The 26,329-nt window shown below is 38.9% G+C and overlaps 1 protein-coding gene across 2 annotated transcripts in view; it reads left to right on the forward strand.

Moving 5' to 3' along the window:
- COL4A3 (collagen type IV alpha 3 chain) overlaps positions 1-26,329 on the forward strand; it is a 149,232-nt gene that overhangs the window by 111,646 nt on the left and 11,257 nt on the right. The window contains exons 29-47 of one of the 2 annotated variants that reach the window (XM_074314144.1): positions 1,176-1,273; positions 1,857-2,007; positions 2,353-2,466; positions 3,407-3,574; positions 4,906-4,995; positions 5,359-5,493; positions 9,342-9,440; positions 10,078-10,167; positions 10,496-10,635; positions 12,657-12,783; positions 13,868-13,948; positions 14,327-14,425; positions 14,676-14,723; positions 17,660-17,845; positions 18,342-18,472; positions 20,849-20,921; positions 22,801-22,872; positions 22,960-23,085; positions 23,859-23,957. In XM_074314144.1, coding sequence (XP_074170245.1) covers positions 1,176-1,273; positions 1,857-2,007; positions 2,353-2,466; positions 3,407-3,574; positions 4,906-4,995; positions 5,359-5,493; positions 9,342-9,440; positions 10,078-10,167; positions 10,496-10,635; positions 12,657-12,783; positions 13,868-13,948; positions 14,327-14,425; positions 14,676-14,723; positions 17,660-17,845; positions 18,342-18,472; positions 20,849-20,921; positions 22,801-22,872; positions 22,960-23,085; positions 23,859-23,957 — 2,127 coding nt within the window. The remainder of the gene's footprint in view (positions 1-1,175; positions 1,274-1,856; positions 2,008-2,352; positions 2,467-3,406; positions 3,575-4,905; positions 4,996-5,358; positions 5,494-9,341; positions 9,441-10,077; positions 10,168-10,495; positions 10,636-12,656; positions 12,784-13,867; positions 13,949-14,326; positions 14,426-14,675; positions 14,724-17,659; positions 17,846-18,341; positions 18,473-20,848; positions 20,922-22,800; positions 22,873-22,959; positions 23,086-23,858; positions 23,958-26,329) is intronic. The other variant, XR_012490019.1, reaches the window with a different exon arrangement.

Raw genomic sequence — 26,329 nt, forward strand, 5'->3', positions numbered from 1 at the left:
CACCCAGCCTGGCCCATATTTTTGCCTACTCCTTCTTGGAACCTGCATGAAGAAAATTGCATCCTAGTTTGTAAACCCTATGGAGTGTAACCTCTCTGGAAAGAGACTCTAAACCAGGGGTGTCAAAACTGCAGCCCACGGGCCAACTGCGGTCCGCAATCCATTGTTAATTGGCCCGCAGCAAATTCCAAAAATATATTTAGTTTACTTAAATAAACCAGGTGAGGCAATACGTACTTCACCTCGAGTGAGTGGCCCGGCTGTTTGTGTATTTTACCGCATATGGCCCTTGGTAAAAAACGTTGAAAAAGTTTGGACACCCCTGCTCTACACCATGAGAACAAAAACTATTCTAAGAGCTCCTTGAAAAGTGGAGAGTCAAAATTTCCCAGTTGAACCTAATGAATCCCGTGAACTGTTAATTAAAAATTGCTCAAATTAGAGGCACAGTGGAACTTTCTGAATGCAGCTTTGCTTCACCCTTCTGAACCACAGAACAGAGAAAATGATGTGTGTGACGCCTTTCTCAATACTCCTATCATAAATACATACAAGAAAAGTGAATTCATTACATTCAGTGGGTCCTATAAAGCATTAGGAAGTAATTCTCTTGAACAACCCATCTTGAAAAAGTCTATCTGGGTGCCAGAAATGCTTTATGTCTTGATCTGGGTCATGCTCACTTACTTGTGTGTATGTATGTATATATATATATATATACACACACACACACATATATATATATGTATATATATGTATATATGTATATATGTGTATATATATGTATATACACACATATGTGTATATGTATATATATGTAAATACATGTAAATATTTACTTGGCTGTACACTGAATGTAAAATATACTTTTTTCCTTAAAAGTCAGCCAAATGGTCAACCAGGATCAATGGTTTAGAAAATTGCTGAGTCAAAATGGTAGCAGTGCTAAATAACAAAAATGGAGAAGGTAGTTTTTAAAATTGAGCACCAATGTAATCTGATTTGAAACTGGATTTTTGCTAACTTAGCAGTTGGCTTTCTCATCATTCAATCTTTTATTAAAAAAACATCTATAGCTGCATTCCTCATAAAAACGTGAGATAGAATGGGAGAGATACTGCTCAGAATCTTTTAATAAGACTAATCTTACAACCTTTATTATTTTTTCTCTGTAGGAGACCGAGGTTTTCCAGGAACAAAAGGATCACCAGGTTGTCCTGGAAAAATCGGAAAGCCGGGCTTACCTGGAAAGCCAGGCGTCCCAGGAGCCAAGGTCTTTGAGAATTAGACTTCAGACTGATATGGGCATGAGGGGGAGCAATTATAGTGGCCAATTAGGTCGTTCCTGCCAATCAGGATGCTTTGTGTGGACAAATTATCAAACTATTGGTAGATGATAAAGATAGTGCATTCGTTTAAAGTTTCTGGAATCATCCCTCCCTTTTAGAAAGGAAAATAAAAGGTGTTAGGAGACAGGTTTGCTTCTCTATTCCTTCCTTAATCTTCAGAAACATTCATAATATTTTAAAGGGGAGAACTCTTGGAAGAAACATGGACAGTTATGAGAAAAAGACTATCAAAAGAAGAGACATCTAGATTGTTTACAGAAAATTCCACAATATTCTGAAAAAGTGGAGGCTCTAAAGAATTCAGTATAATTTTATAGAAAAGTCAGCAGCTAGAGTGGAAAAAGGAAAGTTGATGGAATGGTGGTGACTGTCAAAAGAGACTTAGGAGCTCTACAATGAAAATATTATTTTCAAGTATAATAAATAGCCCCAAAGACCCGTCAATCAATAGTCAATAAGGATTTGGAAGCATTACGTAGTAAAACTAACATAATTTCTGTGCTATAGGGAGAACCAGGACTAGCCATGCCTGGAGAACCAGGAACACCAGGTTTTCCAGGAGAAAGAGGCAATTCTGGGGAAAATGGAGAAATTGGACTCCCTGGATTTCCCGGTCTCCCTGGAATTCCAGGAACTGGAGGGCTTGATGGACCACAAGGTACCATAGCAAGTGCGATTACTTTTCTCCATTATGAGCTCAGCTGAAATGCAGCAAGTTGAATATGTAGGGATGACGAATTCTTCTCAAACGAAGCTCTAGATCAATAAATACGAGACGCTGTGGGGCCTAATTATTTGTCCATTCAACATTGTTGCCTTACCTTTGCTCCGTGTTTCCTTCCTTCTTCCTTCTTTGCTTCTTAAACAGTTTCCTCTTAGACATATTAATGGTATTACATGTTGGTCCGATTTAGGGGGAGAAATTACAGAAGAGTTCTTGGGATAGCAATACTAGGACCTTGGCTTTTGGCACCTGAATATATTCTTGGACTCTGTTTTGCAGGGGATCCAGGGCAGCCTGGACCACCTGGAGAAAACGGACTCCCAGGAAGCTGCACAGAGGGTCCCAGGGGAGCCCAAGGACTTCCAGGCTTAAATGGACTGAAAGGGCAACAAGGTAGGAGCAGGGATTCAAAACTAGTCACTGTATGGGACTCCTGCTTTACGCTTTGCTGTTTAACCTCGGAGCTGTCCAGCAACAAGTCCTGACCACTGTTCAGTGGAAAATGGTACTTCAGAAGTATAAACTTGGTTGTCATGGATTTGTTGCAGTGAGTACCACCCTGTAGATTAAGAGACCTGAAGTTAACATAATAAGTTGGATTGTGCCTTGTATGCAAGAAAATATGAACACTGAATATGTATATATATTACATAAAAACTCTCAAAAAATGTTTTACCTTTATAAGTATACTAAAGTGACAAATTTATCCTTATTATGAAAATAAAGTGAATGTATTAAAAAAATACCTGTTTAACAAGTTACAAACTAAAATATGTAGTTGATTGTTTTAAAGCATCCTAAAAGAAAGGTACAAAAATAAATCTAAATTATGTGGACTAGATGGTGCAGACAATGGGAAACTTACTGTATCTTTTTGGCTGCTCTCAACCAGATCTGTGCTCTATTATTACTGGGGAAAAACCCTCCAGGACTCAGCTAATGCCTATGACTACGATACTGCTTATGTGTTCACAAACAAGTTTGTGGCCAAAATGGTAATTGTAGTGGTTCTCTTGTTTCCAGAAGCATCTGGTGGCTCGCTCTATGTGAGTGGCTCTGAATGTTTCCTACAAGTTAAAGACAGAGCCACAGTCATAACAGATCCAAATTCTACATTTTTATTACTGCATGAGCCATGAAACAGAGAATGTTAAAGCCAGAAGGGATCTTAAAAATTTTATAGAAGGGGACATAAATCAGTCAATCCGATAAGTAGGTGGTTTGCTCAAAATCATACAGCTACATATTTACAGCCACAAAATATTTCTGGAGTTGGGGAGTGTACTTGTGTTTATTCATTCATTCATTCATTCATTCACTCATTCAAATATAGGCAGAAGAGGAGAAACTGGGCTAAAGGGAGACCCAGGTATTCCGGGCTTGGATAGGCCAGGAATTCCTGGAGAACCTGGACCACCAGGAAAACCAGGTCATCAAGGTGACATGGGACCACCTGGTCAAAAAGGATATCCAGGAAATCCAGGATTTGTAGGGCCACCAGGTATCCTTTTTTATGCTTTTATTTTTCTTCTACTATCTTCTCCCATATTTTCCTTTTTAGGTGGCTCTATAAACCGGGCATAGGCATAGGCTTTTGCTTCTATGCTTCTCTTTCAGTTAGTATAAGTATTTTTTCTTCTGAATGATTTGCAAGTGGCCAGCAGGCAAGGTCATAGGGGTGACAGGGTGATCACATTTCACAATGTCCTAGGATGTGATCATTTATGTAATCTTTTTTATCTATTACTACTAAAATATATTTGCTAGTATTTTGATTGTTGAGATTTTTTACATCAATAATCATAAGGGATACTGGTCTGTTTTCTTATGATGTCTATGCCTGGTTTTTGTAACAGAGTAATGCTGGCCTCATAGAACAAGACATAGTGTTTCTTCCTCTTGTATTTCCTAGAAGAATTTGTGAAGATGGATATTCTTTAAACATTCAGTACAATTCAACAGTGGAGTCATCTGGGTCTAGGCTTTTCTTTGTGGGAAGTTTGTAAATTACTAATTCAATTGCATCACTTGTTATGGGTTTGCTCAGATTTTCTGTTTCTTCTTGAGTCGGTTTTGGTAGTCTGTGCCCTCTGGGAATTTGTCCATTTTGTCTACATTATGTGATTTGCTGGCATGTAGTTAGTTGTTCCTAGTATTCCCTTATAATACTTTTTATTTCATCACTATTTTTATAGCTTGTATGTTTGGGAAGAATATTCCAACAGTCTCCTCATGCATAAGAATCTCCCTGATCTTTCCTCCAAAGAAGAGCCCAGAATAACAACTTAATCTGGAAATTATTCTTTCATTCATATCACTGAGATACTATCATGTGCCAGCCATAGAGACACATCAATGGACGAGACCCCACCTCCGGCAGTGGGGGAGACAGTAACAAACACACTTAAAAACTAAGTTAGGCTCTAGGCAACTGCTATAAAGAAAATATTAGGTTGGTTCAAAACTAATTGCGATTTAAAAGGTTAAAAATAATTACAAAAACTGCAACTACTTTTGCACCAACCTAATAAAATAAGGGAGTATAAGAGAAAGCTATTATTAGTCAGGGATTGGAAGGAGGGAATGATCCAAAACTGCAACATATTCTATTCTTATCCACAAATGTGATTTGCTACCAATGACTTATACGCCATGTAATAAAGACCGTTTACTAACCCACCTCCTAGACAAATATGGTTATTTTCCTATTTACAGAAACCATTTCTTTAACTCCCAATCGCCCTTCTAATTGTAATTTATTTTATTAGCTGGAGTATTTGCTTTCCTCATTCCGCACAACATGTGCTGCTTTGTTTTGCTTTGTTTCCATAGGTGAAAAAGGATCGACTGGGATGATGGGCTTTCCTGGAAACATTGGCCTTCCAGGGCCTCCCGGGAACCCAGGCACCCCGGGCCAGAAGGGTAAGTGACGGAAGCTCTTTCCAGCTATTAGGGGGCATGAACAATGTTCATTCATTTAACAGCAAAATAAATTATATTGTATTCTTTGAGGGGGAAATAGTTCTGAGAGAACCACGTATTTGATTTTGCTCTTTTCTGTATGCCTTGTTTTTCATTTGAATGGGATCGTATTTTCTCCTTGCAGGCTTATATGCTACCCTCATGTGGCTGCCTGATTGGGGAACCATTGATCAAGTTCTCAGCACTGTTAACCTTTTTGGCTTATTTGTTTTGTTGTGTTTTATGGTAAGCGCTGTTACCTTTTGGATCCTTAGGAATTACTTAAAGAATTGAGGAATTGCTGTTGTTCCTCCTGTCTTATAGGTAGCTTTGGAATTCCAGGAACAAAGGGTAAGAGAGGAGCCCCAGGAGCCAAGGGGGAAGAAGGAGCGAAAGGAATTCCCGGGCCTTCTCAAATATCCCACTTACTGGGGGACAAAGGAGAGCCAGGCCTCAAAGGTACAGATGGCCTTACGTTTAGAACCAGAACATGAGAGCTGATTCTGAGACTGAGACTTATCCGGGCCAGTCTTCTTCGTTGGCAGATGAGGACAGTGGGGACAGTTTAATTTAACTGCCCGCAGTCACACAGCCAGTTGGTGGCCCAAGCCTGGATTAGAACTGGGTCTTGAGTGCCTTGGACGATAATATGCTGCCTCTTTAAGGCATAACGTTTTATTTCTCAGTTAATTCTGCATGGTGGTCTGCTGTATTTAAATTGTCACTAGTCAATTTTAAATTATACACCCTCAAAGCCCATTTTTGCCACGTACATAGAAAATCAAACCCTTAAGAAATGCCATGTAAAAAGCTTCCCTGACTGGAAAAGAAACCTCCACACCAGATTCCACTTTATTCCATCAGCTTTCGGGATGAATTTTTTTTTTTTTTTTTGAATTTTTATCATTGTATCTAAAAACTACTTCTTGTGCTCAAAACCCTTTGCAGAATAATAACTAAAAAGAAAGTATGTTTTAATTGAAAATTAATGCTTCAGAGTGCTGTTGTCAGCTATAACTACCAGACTAAAATTCAAACCCAATCAAATTATTTCAAGTTATTTGAGCCCTTTCTCTGACAGTTTTTGTTACATGATCAATACAACCAATGTAAAATCAAATTTTAAGAAAGCCTGACTTATGGTCTCCTTGACCAATTTTAATCCTAATTAATTTTAGAAAAACAGAATTTCTGTGTAAAATGAAATGTTTACAGAACAAACTGTCGTAGCATGGAAGAATAAAAGGAAAATGTGTTTGCAGTTGCAAAACCCTATCAAGTTTTGACTAATTTGTAATAAATTTTGAAAAGTGAAATTGTATTCAACAAATATTTATATGCTTGACACATAAGGATTTATAGTCCAAGTAAAGATTTTCCTAAAAATTCTACAGTGTGCTGTAAAACACACTAGAAAGACTGAATAGTTGTCTTTCCCAGAACTAGGAAGGACTTCACAGAAGTGATATCTGACCAGGATCTGGAGAGTAATTGAATCCAACTAATTTGCCAACTTAAAAAAATGTATAATCATTGGAAAAATAAATTCATAGAAAGTTTTTTTTTTCCATAAGGAAAATTAACAAGTAAAGGTCTTTTGGGTAGTTCCTATTTAATCTGGTGTCAAAGAGATAGTTTAGTTCTAGGTCAAACAGGAGATTGCACTACATTTTTTGCAATGAAATAGAAAATATGAATTTCATAAAACTGCAAAAACCGATCTCAGCCACGATGTGGAAAAGAAAAAAATACTGCCACAAATGTCCAGTCCTCATAAACTACCTGCATAGACACTGCTTCACTGGGCTAGTCTAGATGATTTAGATAGTGTTAAAAACATTTTGAAAAATTATGAATAGCGTGTCTGTGCCTACACAAATTAAAATTTGGATCTAACATCATGAATGCACAACAGATACTAATTTACAATTAAAGAATTCCTTTTGTAAAGTATGGAAGAACACATGCTATTTCTATGCTTGTATCAGAATTCTTTTACTCACCCAAAGTTCAATATGCTTGGAAGCTGTCCTGAATGTTTTCTTTTGGCTTTTCAAATGCATAACCAAGGAGCAGAGATTAAACAATAACAACAAAAAGATCATATTATCTAGTCCTCTCTAATTTCAATACGATCCATTTTTTTTCAACGGAATTTCTGGCTTAAAGACATCCACTGCAAATGGATGAGATGCTGGAGGTACAGGTAAGCACAACTGTCATCTCCTAAAGGAGCCTGCACAGGAGACGTGGGCATATGTATGAAAAGATAACGAATACTACAAGGTGGAAATTAGTACTGTTGTGTGTTTTTAACAAAGACCTGTGTAGCACCTACCACGTGCAGGTACTGTTCTAAGTATTACAAACATTGACTCATTTAATCCTTACAATACCCCTAGGAGTAGGTTATTGCTAGCATCCCATTTTGCAGATAGAGAATGGAGAGGTCAAATTAATGCTGCGCTCATACGAAGTGGCAGAGATGGGGACTTACACTGAAATGGTTGGTACAGAATCCATACTCCCTGTGCTGACAGGTACCACTGACAGTGAGTCCGGTGGGAGGTGAGGGAAGCAGAAAACACAGCAACCAAGGTAGTCGGAGAGGCCCCGGGAAAGAGGATTGAAATTATGAGTAGGAGTCAGATAAGCAAATAATACTCTTGGCTTAAAATCTTACCGAGGCTCCCCACGCTTTAAGAATTCAAACTTTGTCGGTTGGCATATGAGTTTATCACTTGCACTTTGCCTACCTCTCCAGCCACAGCACATTTATTTGTTCAATAATTATTTTTTAGTCCCTATTAACTAGGCATTTTACTCTGTCCTGAAGACACAGAGGTAAACAGAGCAGAGGGAGTATCCTGTCATGAGAAAAGTTACAGTTCAGTGGGGAGAAAGAGACATTAATGGATTCATAAACATTTTCTGTATAGGGCCAGGTAGTAAATATGTTAGGCTTTCTGGACCATATATGGTCCCTATGAATAATCTTCTTTAGTGTTTGTTTCTCTGCTTATTTGGTTACAGCCCTTTAAAAATGTAAAAGCCATCCTTAGCTCTCTAGCCATACAACGCCAAGCCAGATTCGGCCTACAGGCAGTAGGTAGTTTGCCAACTAAATAATATGTATTTTTAGATTATGATAAATCACATAAATGGAAAAAACAAAGATTATGAAAGAAAATAACCTAACTGCCTGGTATTCACCACTCCTTCGCACATGCTTTTTTCTTGCCTGGGGATCCTATCCCATTCCATGCTTTTTTCACCCAACTGGATCCCACTCAGTCTTCAAGATTGAGCTAAAAAAAATAGTCCTCTTCCAGAAATTCTTTCCTGTAGCATATTGTGCCCAACTCTGTTACAGAACTTATCACACTGGACGGCAATTGTTTACTTGGTTATCTCCCCATTTTAGTGAAACACTAAAAACTTGGGGGAAGGGGACATGATTTATGTCTCCAGTACTCAGCATAAGACCTGTCTATTGATTAGACACTCACTCCATATGGGAACGAGTAAATATGTAACCAGGAAATAGCTAAGGGAAGTGGGTCTGCTTGAGAAAATGCACAAGGCCAGCCCATCCACAGATGGGAGAATGCTTCAAATGCCAGTGGAAGAAGTTCATGCTTTATACTGTAGTTCATCATTTAGAGAGATTCAAGGAATATTTTTGAGCAGGAAAATAATGTGATCAAAGCCGTGCTTTACACAAGTAGGATGGTGTTGTGGGAAGTTTGTGAGCTTCCCCAACTGCAGAACTGGGTTCCAATTCCCCACATTACCACACATGGATGGTGTGACTCCAGATTAGCCCACTGTCTTCTTAGAGTCAATTTTCTCACCTCTTCATCCAATCTGGGAAGGCTCATGAATAAAAGAAAATAATATCTGTCCTATACTAATACTTAATGAATGACAATTATAATAAATGGATTGAGAAGGAGGTAGTCTAGACGAATATAGTGTAGTATGGTCCTCTGTCATTACTAAAATTAAAAATTAAAAGAGAAGCTATATGTAGGCCACAAATTCTTGCTGGGTTTGTTTAAAGTGTTACTATGATGATAGTTCCTAGTTTTCTTTGAGAATTAACTCATGCCAGCCACTGTGCTGATGCTTTGTATATATTATCTCATTTAATCCTCTTTTTAAAAAGATATAAGTTCACGTTTGCCCATGCTCTTAACAAATACACTATCCTGTATTACAATAATATCTCATCAATTTTAATCAGGACTTAGATAACTCTGATAAAATTATAACCTGCGTTTTTAACACATGGTTTTTAACTTTAGGATTTGCAGGAATGCCTGGTGAGAAAGGATACAAAGGCACCCTAGGGTTACCTGGTTTAAAAGGACACGAAGGGCCACCTGGACTACCGGGACCACCAGGTATAGATGATTCTCTAATAGAACTATCAGCGTTTAAGTTTGCCTAGATCTAAATGTAACAAAAATGTTTCTAGACTTACTGGGTCAAATGTGACTTCAGCTCCAACAGAAATTTGTTTCTAAATTAAACGAAAATAAATGTGTTTGCAGTCAGCTTGTATTAACTAAAAAATATTCACAATATCACACGTAGACGAAAATCAGATAATGCTTTAGAGTTTTTCAAATTTGCCTCTTTTTGTAAACAAGTTATGGAGTTTGCAAACTAATTTTTTGAACAATTAAAGTTGTTCCCTGTTCTCTATAATCAAATCAGTGACAAAATATATTACATGGCGATAAAATTTCAGTACTGAATGTAGACATTTATTACTATATGATCGTAGGCCCTGGTCCTAGGATGATTTTGGTGTTTGAAATCCAGGCCTGCTGATAAGAATCTAACTTTCTCTACTTTTACATTTTCTGGGTCTTCAGTCCCCTCCTTATATGAAGGTAAAAAGGCAGCTAAAAAGTACTTAAACCAGCTGGTCAGGCAGCTCTGGATGCATTCATTCATGCAAGCAACAAATATTTATTAAGCACCTACTGTGTCCAGGGCCTAAGCAAGGCATAATACTATGTATTTGTTCTCAAGGACCCAGAGGAGATCCAGGTAGCACTGGGAATCCTGGAGAACCTGGGCCACATGGCCTGCCAGGAAGCATGGGGAACATGGGGCTGCCAGGTAATGTATAAGGTCCTTTTATGAGCCTACAAGCTCACAATGGGTCCCAGTTCTAGATTTTCTGTGTTGTTTTTTGTTTTGTATTTCCATTTGGTAGAAAGTTGGTGTGATGCAGCTAAATTTGCTTTTAGACAAATGTACTATGTGCAACAAGAACAAAAGAAATCTCTGTATTGTGTAAAACTCATCCATTATGACTACCTGATGTATTAGTGATTCCAAAAAACCACCTTCCTAAGAAAAAGGTGGTGTGTGTAAAGACCAAAAGTAGAACACTTCAACATTCCTGTGTTTATCTATCTTACCTGATTTCTTTTCCTAATTTCAGGTTCTAAAGGAGAGAAGGGAACTTTGGGACTCCCAGGTCTACCTGGAAGACCAGGCCTCCCTGGACTTCATGGTCTCCAAGGAGATAAGGGAGAACCAGGTTATTCTATAGGTACCAGGCCAGGACCACCAGGACCAAAGGTATATAAGCTACTGAACTATTTGCATTTTAATGGTGAAGTGAGTCCCTTTAAATATCAACAAGTATATATGGATTCGATGTGGGCAGGGAAAATTGAAAATATGATTGTATTTTCAGGTAGTTATTTGTGTTTGTTTGTTTTCTAATCCTATCTCCACAACTGAGGATGCCTGTCACATAGCTGTCAGCTTCTGAGTTTATTCTCCCCAGTTTCAGCTCCCAAGGAATGTCTCATAACTGTCCCTGCAATTTGAGTGTGCTGCCAGAAGGAGGCAATGATCAGAGGCCCACACAATCTGACATGGCAGTGTTTGTTCTTCCTGCCATGCAAAGGAGCCAGTCTTTGCTATGTACTCATCTCACACAGACTTATAAAACTAAATTTCCAAAAATTGTAATATAAAACACTTGACTTTATTAAATTGTAATAAAAGCTGTAAAATAACTGTAGAGCATCATTAAAAAGCAGACAAAATCCTAAGGTACAAAGTCATGTATCTTAGTTGTTTCAAAACTTTAAGTATTTTCACTTCATTACACAGAATTTTATCTTGTGTCAATGTGCTCAGTACTTGTGTTGTTAACTAGAGGTTGCATTTCACAGCCCTTGCTAGCTTGTTGTAGCAAGCAGCAACCAAATGTTTCAGTGGGGCTCAGTTGTTGTTTTTAGGTTTATTTCCTTCCAACTTTTTTGTGTACAGCAGAGCTAGACCACTAGAGAATAATTAAATAGAAGTTCCCATAAGCAGGAGTTTTAACATGGGATTCCGTGGACTCACTAAAGAAGTCTATAGGACCCTAAGAAGCCTACTGATCTCCTGAAATTGAATGTAAAATAAATGCCAATTTTTGTAGAGGAGAGTCTGTATTTTTTATCAGACATTCAAGAATATATGACTCCAAAAAATATAAAACTTGTTACCCAGGGGGCATTTTCCCTGACTGTTATGAGCCAATAAAAAACCTCTCCTAAGATTTCCACCAATAATGCTCTCCTCCATCAGTAATTGCTAGAAACAACAGGACAGAAAATGTTTGGAAGCCACGCAGACCCAAGGAAATAACTCTTTATTACCTGGAGCACAAATAAATTTCCTTTGCCCTCTATTTTTAGACCAGGTCCTCAGAAAACCAGGGAGAGCCTCCATTGAGATATTTTCTTAGTGAGGAATCATTTTATACTTAATTCACATTCAGTCAATTAATAGCTTTATTTATATTTAGGATTTTCGTAGGTAACCACAATAGTCATTTTCAGAACTGTGCATTGAACACAGAATAAGCTGGTTTTGCCATGCTGGCAAATGATAGTAATAGAGTAGTCTATTTTAATCAGCTTCTGTGGAGATTTTGTAAGTCTCCATCAAATCCCTGTGTGCTGGCTTATCATAAAACTGAAATACAGTTTTAATGAATATTAAATCATTGAAGTGGTTTTTTTTTACATGTGATTGACAAAATTTATCAGTATGCATGGTATTTGTAGGACATATATTCATTTGGTCTATTTCTTTCTTACCCCAGAGTTAATCATCACAATTTGAAATTATACATTTGTGTGATTATTTAACTATCTCCCCACTGGTCTCTAAAGCTCTGTGAAGGCAGGGACTGTATATATATATATATATATATATATGACATATCTGTATATGGTTACTATTATATTCCTGGTGAGAGCCAGCTTCATGGACATGCGACTTGTGCAGCCACAGAGATTGGGCGCTGAGAAGGACTCCATGCTTGGTTGAACACTCTGCTGTTGCTGTCTTGAATTGCTTAAAAATTTTTAAAAAGGGAACTGCCTTTTAAAGGGCATGTTGCACTGGGCCCCACAGATCATGCAGCCATCCTGTTCCCAGCCCCTATCACAGTGCTGGCACATAGCAGACACTTAATATAAATTGCTAACTAACTGAAGAAGAATAATAAGTAAATGCAAACAAATATAGTTTATACTTCATTCTGATGACATATCCTGCATATATAAGAATTTTAAAGGTATTTGACTGAATTTAAGGGAGAACCAGGATTGCCAGGTGACATGGGACAGAAAGGAGAAAGAGGGCCCCCCGGCCCACCTGGATATCCCGGGCCTCCTGGACCTGATGGAATCCCTGGAAGTCCCGGAAGTCCCGGCCACCCAGGTGAGCACTGACTTCACAACTCTGAAAGCTGGAAACATGACACTTAGCAGGGCTCTCACATCCTCGAATCATCTCTGTTGGCAAAAAAGCTATTTAGGCTTTTGTACTACAATTGCTTTTATTCAGTTTTGATTATCAAGTTCTAAGACACTAAGAAACAGCAAATTAACCCAGAGGAGCCTTATTTTTACTGATCAGCCAGTTTGGTGGACTGAAATCTAAAAACATGCACCTGTAAATAAAACCTGTGAAGCGCAGCCTCGATGAATTCAGCCTAAAGACACAACACGTTAGTTCATTGCCCAGTCTTATTATAGTCATATTAGTTTTCTAGGGCTTCCATAACAGATAATACAGACGGGGTGGCTTAAACAACAGAAATTGATTTTCTCACAATTCTGGAGCCTGGAAGTTTGAGATCTAGGTATCGGCAGGGTTGACCTCCTTCTCACTGTGTCTGTCCTCTGTCGGTGTCCAAATTTCCTCTTCTTAGAAGAACACCAGTCATATTGGATTAGAGCCCAACCCAATGACCTCATTTTACCTTACTTGCTTCTTTAAAGACACTGTCTCCAAATACTCTGATATACTGAGACATTGGGGGTTAGGACTTCCGCATATGCATTACGAAGCAACACAATTCTGCCCATAACACTGTTGTGATTTTTGGCTGGCATGTTTCAAGGTTGAATGTTGGCTTTCTTTCTCATTTGCTTATAATTCAGGTTTTGTTTTATTTTGAAAAACTGTTAAGCTACTGGGTTGTAACTTTGGGTCTTACTTAAAATGATAATATTTAAGTCATCTTTACAATGAAAGGTTCGATGGATTTGCAATTAATTCCCAATTAAAGCAATAAATCAGATATTGAGTGGTCCCTGTGGCTGGTATCTGCATACCTTTGAAACTGATGTGACACATTTCTACTGTGCTGCTCTGGGGGGAAAGCCTGAGGGGACTGATGATGAGAGTGTTTCAGGCTGGCGTGAGCACAGAAGACTGTAAGAACTGACCATATCAGCCTTGGTTGTAACCATTAATCTTTGGGTGTCCTTTTTCCCTTTCCCTGTCTCTTCATTTATAGGAAAGCCGGGTCCCGATGGCGATTTGGGGTCTAAAGGAATCAAAGGCTTCCCAGGCTTTCCAGGAACGAAAGGCCCTCCAGGTTCCACTTCTGTACTTTGTCTATTTCCCTTTCTGGAGGGAGCACGTTTTCTCCTAAGTTTGGACTCTGATACCCATATCTCTGAGCCATGACTGCCCTACAGAAGGTAGATCCCAGTTACTCGGTGCTCAGACAGAAATGCAGAAAAGTGAGGTTAGGTATTTAGACCTAATTCAACCATCTGCCGACCTAGACATTCCTAAGTGATGCCCCTCATGATTGTATTCACCTGTTCATAGTTTTCACTGTGAATGTAGCTTCACATAAGTACAGTTCTGAAAAATGAACTCCTTTACCAGAATTACACACAACTGGTACATTAGGCCATTGATAGGAAATAAGTCCTCTCTTTGAATCGCACTTTTTTTTTTTCCCCAGGTCCTCCAGGATTCCCAGGAAACCCCGGACCAATGGGTATGAGAGGTAACCAAGGGTGTGATGGAATTCCTGGACCAGCAGGAGAAAAGGGAGAGCCAGGTACAACTTGCTCATTATCTTGGATCCACTAGTTTTATTTTGCATGAAATAATTAGTGACACTGGAATCCTTCTCTGCGCTAGAGTCTTCTCTGACAGAAGTCTTCTCTGTTTAACGTGTTCTGGGAGTGTGATAATTAAACTTCCTTCTGTTGCCAAAGGGAAATTGACCTAGCGGAATGAATTGTATGATGTATATAATGAAATTAACCACATATAAAATATTAATATGCCAATATTACCTCTTTCAGGTTTGCTGGGGGCATTTCCAGGCCCAAAAGGAAAACCTGGTGCTCCAGGTGAGTAGTCCTTTTTGATACACATTTTCTAGGCCAGAGTCTAATTTAATATGCCTGAAATATTGAATTAAATAAATCCCAATGGCAATGCAGGATGTTTATCTTCTTAGTATTCAAGTAAAAACGCTTTATTATTACCATCACAACAAAGTGAGTGAATTAGAAACTGTGACCCAATTTTGGAATTTCTTTCTATGAAAGTCTTTAAAAATAAAAAGACTTCTTATGTATTTGCTTTGCCTTTGTTTAAATGTATGATTTAAATGCATAACTTCCTGCAAGGATGAAGTTGGATTGTCTGGCTTGTCAGCGAGCGTCCCTCCCTGCTATTCCGAGATGCAGTGATAACGCTGCCCCTTCCCCACCATGTTATCTCCCTGGGTCTGATTCCAACCCCCAGAGCCAGCTGGGGGTTCACACTAGTGATTGTAAAGGGCCACCCAGGAACTCGCTCAACATCTCAGACGTGGCACTTTATTGAACATGTCATTCAAAGTATATACACGGTTTTTTGTTTGCCGAACGGCAATTCTGGGTTTCTCATGCCAGCGTTTCGTAAGACGAGCAGCTTCTTTTCACTTTTTCCAATTTGTAGAGAAACCTGCCAGAAGAAACACTAGCTTATTTGCACCTTCTCAGCCATGGGTCCTGTGGGTAGGAGTATTTTATTAGTTCACAAGGATACGCAAGGAGTAGCGTGATGCTACTGAGACACTCAGAGGGGCAGGCATTTCCTCTTAACCTGCCAGCTCGACTGAGAAAGTGGACAAGAGCTGTCATTTTCTGTTTGTTTCTGGATGATGTGATAGTCCTTTTGGTGGAGCTCAATGTCCCCACGTCTCTTACACTTCTCCCTCCCCCATAAGCATAAAGGATTTCCCAATCTAGTGCATAGTCTAGTTTTAGAATTATGGCCAGAAGGAGAGTTTCTGTTCATTTCCCTGGGATGAGCTCACAGTTTAACCATTTGGAATGAGAACACTAGCATTTAATTGGAAATAAAATTTGATATAAAATTATCACACCTTAGGTTTAAAAAGCCTCAAAAATTAACAAATCGCCGAATTCTATAAGTAAATGATTATGCATCTCAATCCTTCTAGGATAACTAATTAGGGAGTAGACATTGAGACTTGGAAGGTATGAATCATTTTAACTAGTTTATGCTCCCAAATCCTAAAAAAGAAATCCTATCATAAAACACGGAAGAATTTTATTGGACTTGGAATATACAACCCAAAACAGCATCTTGGTACCTCAGACCATTGCTAAACCCTGTTGTACAAATACCACATTTTGCAGCTTGAAGTAAGCTGAAATCATTTAAACACTGTCATTTAAAAGCATAAATTACAGGAATAAAAGAGCTAAAGAACACAACAGACACAGGGCTAGATAGTCAATATTCATCAATTTTATTTTCAGCATCACTCTGTCTTCCACACATCACAACTTCCCAAACCCTTCCTCTGTGCCACTATCCTCATCCTCACTTGTCCTTCTTTTTCCTCCAATCTGTCTCTTATTTTTGTGCCATTTACTGTTTCTAGAATAACAGAGATGGGAGAGAGGAGGGGGAAATTATTTTCAATCCATACAACGTTTTCCATTTGTGAATGTCAAAGCACAATTTCTTGAAGGTTCTCGGAGATTAAAATAATATTATTAAATATTGACCTTTTGGGGGTCTTCTTAGGTAAATCCAAACCTCCTGCCACACTTCTCCCTTCCAGAGTAGTGTTTGTGTTAGAACTTTGCAGGAGAAGTAACCAGAAGACAGAACAGAGATTGTGGCTTTGTTGTTCCTTTTCTGGATTTAGCTGGGCAACACTGCAAATGCACACATCATTGTCAGGAAGTCTCACGTTCTACACTCTACTGTCAGTAATTAAATGTCAATCAAATATATGGTGATGGAAAGAGAACTGATTCTAGGTGGTGAACACAAAATGTGATATATAGATGATGTATTACAGAATTGTACACCTGAAATCTATGTAACTTTACTAACCAGTGTCACCGCAATAAATATTAATTTTAAAACCGTTCATCAAATAATCATTGTGGCTTACATTTGTAGAACACTTCAGAGCTTACACTGTGCTTTTTCATCTCAGTTTTCCATATATTATCTCACTAAAGAACTGAGCTAAGTCAGGTATTACCTTCATTTTTTTTTCATAGCTTAAAGGGTTTTAATCAAAACAGCACAATTTTGTGGTTTTCAAACCTGTGTCTTAATTTTAAAAAACACAAAGAAGGACTATTACAAAATTAAAGGTGAACAATCAAAGTCCTTAGTTTCCTTAAACAAAAAAGGTCATAGTCTATGATGAAACAACACTTTTTGGATTATTCCAATTTAAGAATATCCAAATATGGCAAGACATAAAATCTGTGTGCTTCTATCTTTCATTCCTATGGACTTGTTTGAACTGAGATTTTATATAATGCCACAGTGAAAACAAATACAAAAATAATCTTGGTTTTGCACTAGAATCAGAAATATACCTAATAGAGAATATGTGATGAAGAATTGACTTCTTCAGTTAAAATATTTTATATCCAAAATGTATAATAAAAATGTAGGATTAAATATTTTATTTTGATATTAATAAATTAAAATGATTTAAGTCTCTAATATTTTTGTTACCTTATAAGGTTACCTTTGGTTTAAATATAAGAAATCTTTAAAGTGAATTGACTTGGCCAAGATCAAATAGCTAGTTGGAAGCAGAACTGAAATTTGACTCCATTCTTATAGACCCACATTTCTTTTACCAGCTTCTTAAAATATATATAGATTTTTATATATATTTTATATATCTTGACATGTTTAAGCAAAGTGTCTACTGTGTGGTTATTAGAGATAACCACACACTATAACTCCCAGGATAGAGGCATTACTGAAACTTACCAAACCTTTTGCTTTTCAGGAGCCAAAGGAGACAGAGGAGACCCGGGCTTGCCTGGCCTCCCTGGCAGGAAAGGGACAGTGGGAGATGTTGGGCCGCAAGGACCCACTGGCGTGGCAGGACCCCCAGGGCCACCAGGATGCCCAGGTGCAATCATCCCGGGCCAGAAAGGAAACCGAGGTCCACCAGGTGCCAGAGGAAACCCAGGTAGAGGATCTGCTTTTAAATAAAAGAAGGAATATAACGTTTGACATCAGAAACTTTCAACCTTCCCCTCATGTGACTTGTTGCTTGTTTTTTTCCTCTGGTCTTTTCCATCTTCCCATATCTAAACCTTTGTTGGTGTTCTTGAGGCAGAGTGGACTGTTTGAAAAATTAGCAAATACCTAACTAATGAGCCTAAAAGAGAGCGGTGCATACATTTACCTATATTTATTGAGCTGCTGCCATGTGTCAGGTACTGAGGTAGGCACAGATCCTGCTCTAACAGACCTTCATCAGGGAGAAACAGTTCCTGCCTTATGCTAGGTGCTTCTCTGGCATTATCTCATTCCATCTTTACCTCAATCCCATCACATTCCCAAAGGAAAAGAATGTTCGGGTAATGGTAAGGTGCAGGGTTTGCACTTCCTTCAAAACAATTACTGACGGAACCCGCCAAGTTCCCTGACTGGCAATACTGACAGGCTCTTTGTGAATTCAGGTGAGCCTGGTCCCCCCGGACCTCCAGGGACTCCCGTAAAAGGCATAAAAGGAGACAAAGGATTCATGGGCAAGACCGGCCCAAGAGGTCCAGCGGGAACTGTAGGCGACCCAGGGCCACCGGGCCATATGGTAAGTGTGGACAATTATTTTGACTTCTTATATTCTTCCAAATCAATTTCCGGGATGATACGTACAAGAGGCAACACAAATTTCCCATTTGTGATGTTTCCGTGCAGTGCACCCAAGGGAAGACGAAGTCCAGAAGGTTCAAAGAGTCAGAGAATCTTCATTGTTGGACAGATTTGGCCTCTAAGGGTTTCTAAAAGTTTGATTTATAGGGGACTCTTCTCTATGTCATTCCTGACCTTTTCTTCTTTAGACTCTGAACAATTCCAGTGATGGAAGCTTCAAAAGTTTGGAACCACTCCAGATGACAACATAACTTTTCTCTATTAATACACTTTCAAAGTTATCTGTGCCATCCCCTAAATGTCTCTTTATTTCTCCCCATGACATACTTTCGAGTATTGTAAGTGGCTGCCCATTTCCTTTCAAATATTTTCTCCCTATACATACTTGTATTTTTCAAATTCAATGTAATCTTTTATCTATTCTGTACCTCCTAGTTTGTCAATCTATCCCTTAAAAATGCAGGCTATGGGATGAACACCCTCCAGGGTAAGAACGCAGAACACCATGGAATAACTAGCTAAAGGACGGAAGAGTCTTACTACCCTGAATATCACCATTTTATAACCCAACCTAAAACCTACTTGGGCTGTTTGGCTGTCACATCACCATACTGTCATCACAGACTGAGTTTATGGTCAGTGAAAGCCCGTGTGCCTTTTCCTCATGAGCTGCTACTAAGTTTTATCCATTATCCCTTGTCCATTTTTTGATTTACAACTCAAATGTCGAGCTTTCGCATTGACCTTTCTTAGATGTCATCTTGTTCATTTAGGCTCTTGCTCTCAGCCTATGACTATCTCTCACCTCGTAGCCTCTCACTCAACACTTTGGCCATCTTCCTGAGCTTTCTCTTAACAGCGTATTGGAAAAGCCTGATTCCTCTGTTTACATCAAATTCTTGGAGACCGATGAGGAAATCAGTTTTGTCATAGATGTCCTGCATTTTCATCAGTGATGGGTCATGAGGTACTTTAGCATGGCTATTGTCAGGAATCATGTTAAACTGTCTTAAGATCTCTTGGTATTTTGGTTTCCAGAATCTACCTTTTAAAAACTTTTGTTGTTGTTGTCAATGAGATATTTGCCAATCTCCAGTCTTACGTATTTCTCATGTTCTCCATGATTCTTTGAACGTGGCAAACACTGATCCTATGATCACATCAAAAGCCTTTCCAAGGACACTGGGGTTTGGGAAGTCTGGTTTGGAAATGTGATCTCACTTAAATCTTCTGGGGCTCCTAAGGTCACGCTAGGCTTCTACTTCTGAACTTGAAAGATAATTCTTCTTGATGGATGTCTAACTTGGCTCGGTGCCTTTACTAGCTGTCTCTTTGCATGGAACAGCTCCCCCCTACGCAAGGGCTGGGCCTGGCACAAGCCATCCTCCGTGGCTGCTTTTGCCTCTGGGGAACAGCCAGACCTCAGAAGCCTCGGAGTCCTTGATCAGAGGGTTCTGTTTTCTCTCCCTCCTTTTTAAACCTCATGCCACCTTCTGCAAGCCATGGGACTGCTTTTTCATTTGGTCTTCTTGCTCCAAAGACAGCTGGCTCAAGGCCAGTCTTGTTATTCTTGGCATTTTTCATGTTCATTGTTTCCAAGTATTAACATTCTGTCTCAATTCACACAGACAGTTTAAGAGTAGATTTAACACACATTCTGACATATGGCTCATTTTGGAAATCCTGCTCCCTCCCCTCTCCTCCTGTATCCTTGCTTGAGCATCTCATGGCTACAAGAGCAATTTGAGTGAACCTCATGAGGAGGCACGTCTCCTCCCCATCAGATTACTGCATCCTTGCCAAAAGCACATGTCAGAACTCCCTGACAACCCCTTCTTGCTCCCATCCCTGGACACTTTACTTCTCCCACCGCCCTGACCAGGAGTAATGTATAACCCCGCCAGCTTAGTTAGAATGACAGTGGGTGCTACAATTCACCCACAGCATGGCTCTGCTGTCTTTGCAAGAATTACAAATACAAATTATAATTTTCATTCGGGCAGTCTGGTGCCAGTTCTTCCTGTCCAGTTATATCCAATGCTCATGTAGCCTACGTTAGCATCAGAAGTTGTGATTGCTCTTAGGCTTAAGGGTAGTTGTTTTCTTTTCTCTTGAAAATGATAGTCCTAAGGACAGGTCTGGGTGGCAGAAGAGTTATAGGAAGAGAAAGGCTGGATTGGAAGGTAAAAGCTATGTCTGTTAAGCTCATTCTTACCCAACATAATAGTATATCCTACTTGCTTTTTAAAAAATTGCAGCGAATAGTGTGACTTTTTTAAAGTTGTGGTTCTGCTGTCTTTCGTGTAACATATAGGGAGCACCAGGTCCCCCAGGTCCGCCAGGGTCCAGAGGTGATCCTGGATTCCAAGGATTTCCAGGCATAAAAGGTACTGTTTTTCTGTGCTTCCCTTTGGATACAGATAACAATGAATAAGATTCATATTTCAGGGCACACAAATGTTTACTGAGCTCCTACAGTTACCACAGACAGTTGGGGGGAGTACAAATGGACCTCAGCATGAGTGAAGAAAGAAGACTCCACCAGCACCCAACCTCAGGGGGGCTTAAAACTTAAAACCATCCCTTGAAGATGGAAGCTATAGAAAAACTAGCAGAAACAGTTTAAAGCGGTTTCCTTGGAGAACACTGACGTGTTGGGGGCTGGGGAAACTGCGTTAATATCAACAGTACTGCTTTGAATTGCTTATTTTACCTCGTGCATGTGCTACAGTTTTGAAAAGCTGAAAATCTCAATAGTCACCAGCCTGTTGGTTAATGGGAGAGGGAAATTTTTTAGATGCGGATTTAAGCATTTACATTTTTATGGTGCATGTGTATTATGTTTTTAATCAGAAAAACAAGAATACTTTGGGGATTTTTAAGTTCAAATGTTCATACACATAAACTTCAGGTTTCAGAATATGATTCTCAAATCTCCCATAGAGGTGCTATGACCTTAAATAAGGTTCTGAATATTGGATTTTTTTGCCTTTTCTGGTTAAATCCTCTGGTATTGTTTTTTGTATGGCAGAGCATCTATTATAGACTGTAAGATGCTAAAGAGGAAGTGTGGCCAAAGTGAACAAAGCCCAGTCTTTACAAAGGAAATCTCCCGGGTCTAAGAGGGAAGATAAGGACTTCAAAGAGAGCCTTCTAATGCTTTCAGCCACTGCCTCTACTCGGAGCAAATTAGCTAGGAATAAACGAAAGCAAGTGATTCTTGCAGTCTCACTGCACCCCGGCAGGTGAACTCTGGCAGGCAGCCTGGGGGAAATTCGTGTACCACCTGTCACTTCCCCAAGCCTCACAGTAGTAACATTGCACATTCTGGTGAAATATTTAGAGGGTAGATTCATAAAATCAGTTCTCTTGAACTATGTTCCCTGAAACATTCCATTACTCTTAGATTTCAGAATAAGACCATCCGTTAGTTGGCACTACTAACGAGTTTGCACTTTTTTATTCAGAAAGTAGTTTTCTTTTCCAAAGGGAAAAATATTTAGGCTTCTTCTGGTGTCTATAAGTAAATATTAACACCTTCCTCAAGTTCTGATCAAGTGGATACTTTATAGTGTAGTTGCCAGTTAACTTTCGGTAATATAATTGTTTTATTTCTTCTATGGCTATCATGTTTAGTATTAAAGTCTTTCTAAGTAATCAGATGTAATGTCTACATTATTCCAAGATTTTTGTAAGAGAGCATTTCTCCAAATCAATAGTTCTTGGTAATCTTTTATTCATGTCAAAGACTGGGAGAGAAATCTTACTTTGATAGTTTATATCAAAGCAGATATTCTATAGATATTCTACATGTCTCATGAAGAGTTCCTAACATAATAACTCCAGGATATTCGTAAAACTAGAGTAATAAGCTGAGAAAATAAATAACTATGACAACCAATATAATTCACCAGGAAATAGGTTTTAATGTCACTTTGTATTTTACCTTAAATATTAAATTGAATTGGTTTCTGAACTTAAATAGTGCACTCTTAGGAACTCTTCCTCCTCAATGCTAAAATCCAAGTTCTCAATGCCTACTTCTAGAATATATTTTTCAGTAGACATTAAACATGACCAATTGCATCCAAATGAAATGCCAAAACCCATGTAAATATAATGAAATTACAGGCTGTCACAGAGCTCATGGCCTCGTCATAACTTCCAGTATCTGTCCTTTGAGTTGATCACTGACCTGAACAACTAGGAAACAGGAATCCCATTGTTCTAAGGGGAATCACATTATCTTTTTTTTTTTTTTTAAAGGAGAGAAGGGTGATCCAGGATTTGTGGGATCAATTGGACCTCCAGGACGAATTGGGCCAAAAGGACCTCCAGGTAAATATTATTTCGTTAGTACTACTGTCCATGAAGAAAGGGTAACTCATCAGTGAAGCCACCATCTTCTTATGTTCACGTCAATAGGACCACGTGGAGACCCAGGCACGCTTAAGATCATCTCCCTTCCAGGAAGCCCAGGGCCACCGGGCCAACCTGGAGAACCAGGGATGCAAGGAGAACCTGGGCTACCGGGACCACCGGGAAACCTAGGTATGGTTCTGGCAGCACTGACAGGGATCACTGGGAAGTGGTGAAACCAGCAAGCGATATAACGTCACAGAAAATGTAACACATTATAGAGTTGTTTTACAATCAGTTTTAGAATTGAGCTCATGTTACTCTTGACCAGCAAATGAAAGACGTTTTGAATAGATTGAAAGCTGTTGTGCATACTATAAACTTGAGCAAATACACTTCAGGGCACTGATGGGTTTTTTCATTAAGGTATAAGTATTGTGTCTGTCTTCTCTGACAGTCATTAGTCTTAGAGCTCTGTTTCTATTTGATTGCCTGAATAAGCCTGATTGCTTTGTATTTATACTTTTCTAACACTTTGTACAGCACTTGGAAAGTAGTAAATACAAATGTATGACTAATTTTATGAAAATTTTCAAAATATTGGCATGTGAAAATTGAACTACCCCCTGTATATAGGTGTAGCATATTGTAATAGACTTCTGAATGGAATTGTTATGTTCTAAGTTTGCATGAGTCACTAAGGACATAAAAAGGATATTACTTTGATTGATACAAGGGCATAGTGAATTCTGGAACAGCATAAATTAAAATGGCAGCACAATTTTAAAAGACCCTGGGGCTGAGGGTCTGCTCAGTTTGCAAAACTTACATTGCTGAAACTGGGGAAGTCCCAGGTAAGCTGGGATGGCAGGCCACCCTACCTTTTATCCTATGTGAACGATTCAATACAATTATTTTATTTATTTATTTATTTATTTATTATTTATTTATTTATTTTTGCATAGGGCCCTGTGGGCCAAGAGGTAAACCAGGCAAGGATGGAAAACCAGGAACTCCTGGACCACCTGGAGAAAAAGGCAACAAAGGTTGTAAAGGAGACAAAGGTATGCTAATGGCTGAAGGAGCGAGGTCTCAACAGACAGAGAAGTTGTGTTTGAATATGTGACTACAAGAGTAAACTAGGTCTTCCAGTGTGTGTGGTTCAGATTAGACTAAAAACCAACGGCAAAACATTCACTTGGAAGATGAAAATCAGGAGTTGCTGTAATATACCATTCTTCCTGATGTAGGATCTGCCGGCAATTTCTGGGTGTGGGCCGGGATCGTGTCTCGTGAAGCTGAAGAATGGAAACACGGACCAGGGAGAGGCAAAAAGTTGTAAAGGAAGATAGTTTATTAGAGGCAGGAGAAGAGGCTGCAGCTCCTGAGCAGGAAGTGGTACCGGAAACTGGGAAGCCCACTAGCTAAGGCAAAAGGCTTTTTTTTTTACTTTCCCCTGCCTGCTTGGGGAAGGGGGCTGGAGCCTTCTAATGGAATTCATCTATTAGGTTTGTCCTGTTTGCCCATGCTGAAGGGATTAATGAAATAATCTATTCCTATCTACTAGATCTGCTCCTTTGTTGGCCAAAAGGGATTTGAAACATTCCAGAACCTGGAGTTTCAGGATATGGCTGCTTTTTTTGCTTATTCCACCAGAGACCCTCCTGTCTAACTAGTAACATGCTAACTAACCTGTCTCATTCCTACCTCCTAACTGGGCAAATGTATTCCAGATTTTAAGGCTGAGGAGAAGTAGACCTAATGAAGCACTGATTCTATTTTCAGAAAGACCAGTGCTCTTTTTAATTATTTATAGCAGCACTTAGTTAATAATATCAACTTATAGAAGTGGTATATAAGTACATAGAAAAATATTATCTTGGTAAGAACAGAGGAGCAACTTAGTATCCTCATTTAGGAAAGCCATCTTTTACCTATGCCTCTTTTTTTTTTTTTTTTTTTTATGCCATTCTTAACTACAGCTCATGTGTATCCTGAAAAAAAGGCCTCTTAAATATTTCAGCCTGAACATGAGTTACATGTTCACCTGGGTCAAAATCTAACTTCTGCAAAAGTTTCAGAAGCACCTTCTAGAAAATAACTAGATGTCCAAATCTTCTTTTTTAGGATTGCTGACTTTGTTGAAATAAGAAAAATTCTTAATGTGATTTCCCAATTTACTGACATATGCCCAGATCTACTACAATAAAACTGTGGAGTCTAGAGATTTAAATCTTTAAAAATTAAAATATAATGCCTATATTAACTATAATATCAATTGCATAATCACTCAAATTTAGTATTGTCACGAGTGTACTTTAGAGCACTGTTAATCAGCTTTCCTTCAAATAGTGGTAAAGAAAAGCAAGTCTTATTAATAATTCTGTTAATTATGTGTTTCAGAAGTTTCAGAAGGGGGCCACAGCAAGAAGAGCAAGAGTACTACAGTGCAAATTGTAGTGAAAATGATTAGCAAATAGACTTAAGTTAGTCCTAATGCTATAAAGGCCTCATAAGAATGAGAAAGGGATTCAAGAGTCAGACAGCACTGGTATAAACTTCTCGGAAAACTCCTTGGCCTTTCTTGGAAATGCAGAATATCCTAGGATCATGCATCTTTGCATAACAGCTCACCTCCGGTTTCTGTCATGCTTAGCTAATCACTTCACAATTCCTGTGCAGAAACCTGAAAGCATCTTCTGCTTGAAGCCAGTTAGAGCCCCATTCAAATGAGGGTAGATATTAGCAACAGTGAAGACACCTTCCCCATCTGATATATTAAAAACATGGCAATTTTGGACATTTCAAGTAAGACGTGAGACTTTGACAAATGTGGACATGGCCTATTTTTAATTTCAAAGAATGAATCAAGGATCCGAAAGAATGGGTGAGAAAACTGAAAAAAAATACTGGTGCTTTAACAAATCCTTGTGAAAAGTTTGACTTCCAAGTTGGAAGGTCACAAACTAGGTCACAGCCTGACTCCACCACATGGTTGTTCATGGGCAACAATGACTAGGGAGGCCAACAATCCAGCAGTCTCTGCCTTCTCTGCATTTCCTTGGAAACTTAAAGGACCATGACCCAAATCACATTGGGGTGGGGGTCAGGGTGCAGTGGCAGTGGGAATGGATGAGGGGTGACGGGGTGGTAGCCTGTGCCAGCATCAGAAATAATAGGTATTTGATGAAGAAAGGGAGAACAGAAGGAGAAAGGAGAGAAAGGGTAGGTCACTGGTCCTTAATAGACAGATGTGTATTCATTAGCCTATTCCAAGTGCAGAGAAAAAACAAAGTAAAAAAATTACTTACTTTGGTTTTAACACATATAAACTAACACTTATGATAGTAAAAAAAAAGTATTCTCTTCTTATTTGCCTTACTAGTTGATCAAAAACTTTCTTGAAGTTTGCATCTTTAAAAGGAACTTGCAATGT

Source organism: Rhinolophus sinicus, linkage group LG01, assembly GCF_036562045.2.
Source record: "Rhinolophus sinicus isolate RSC01 linkage group LG01, ASM3656204v1, whole genome shotgun sequence".
Lineage (NCBI taxonomy): Eukaryota > Metazoa > Chordata > Mammalia > Chiroptera > Rhinolophidae > Rhinolophus > Rhinolophus sinicus.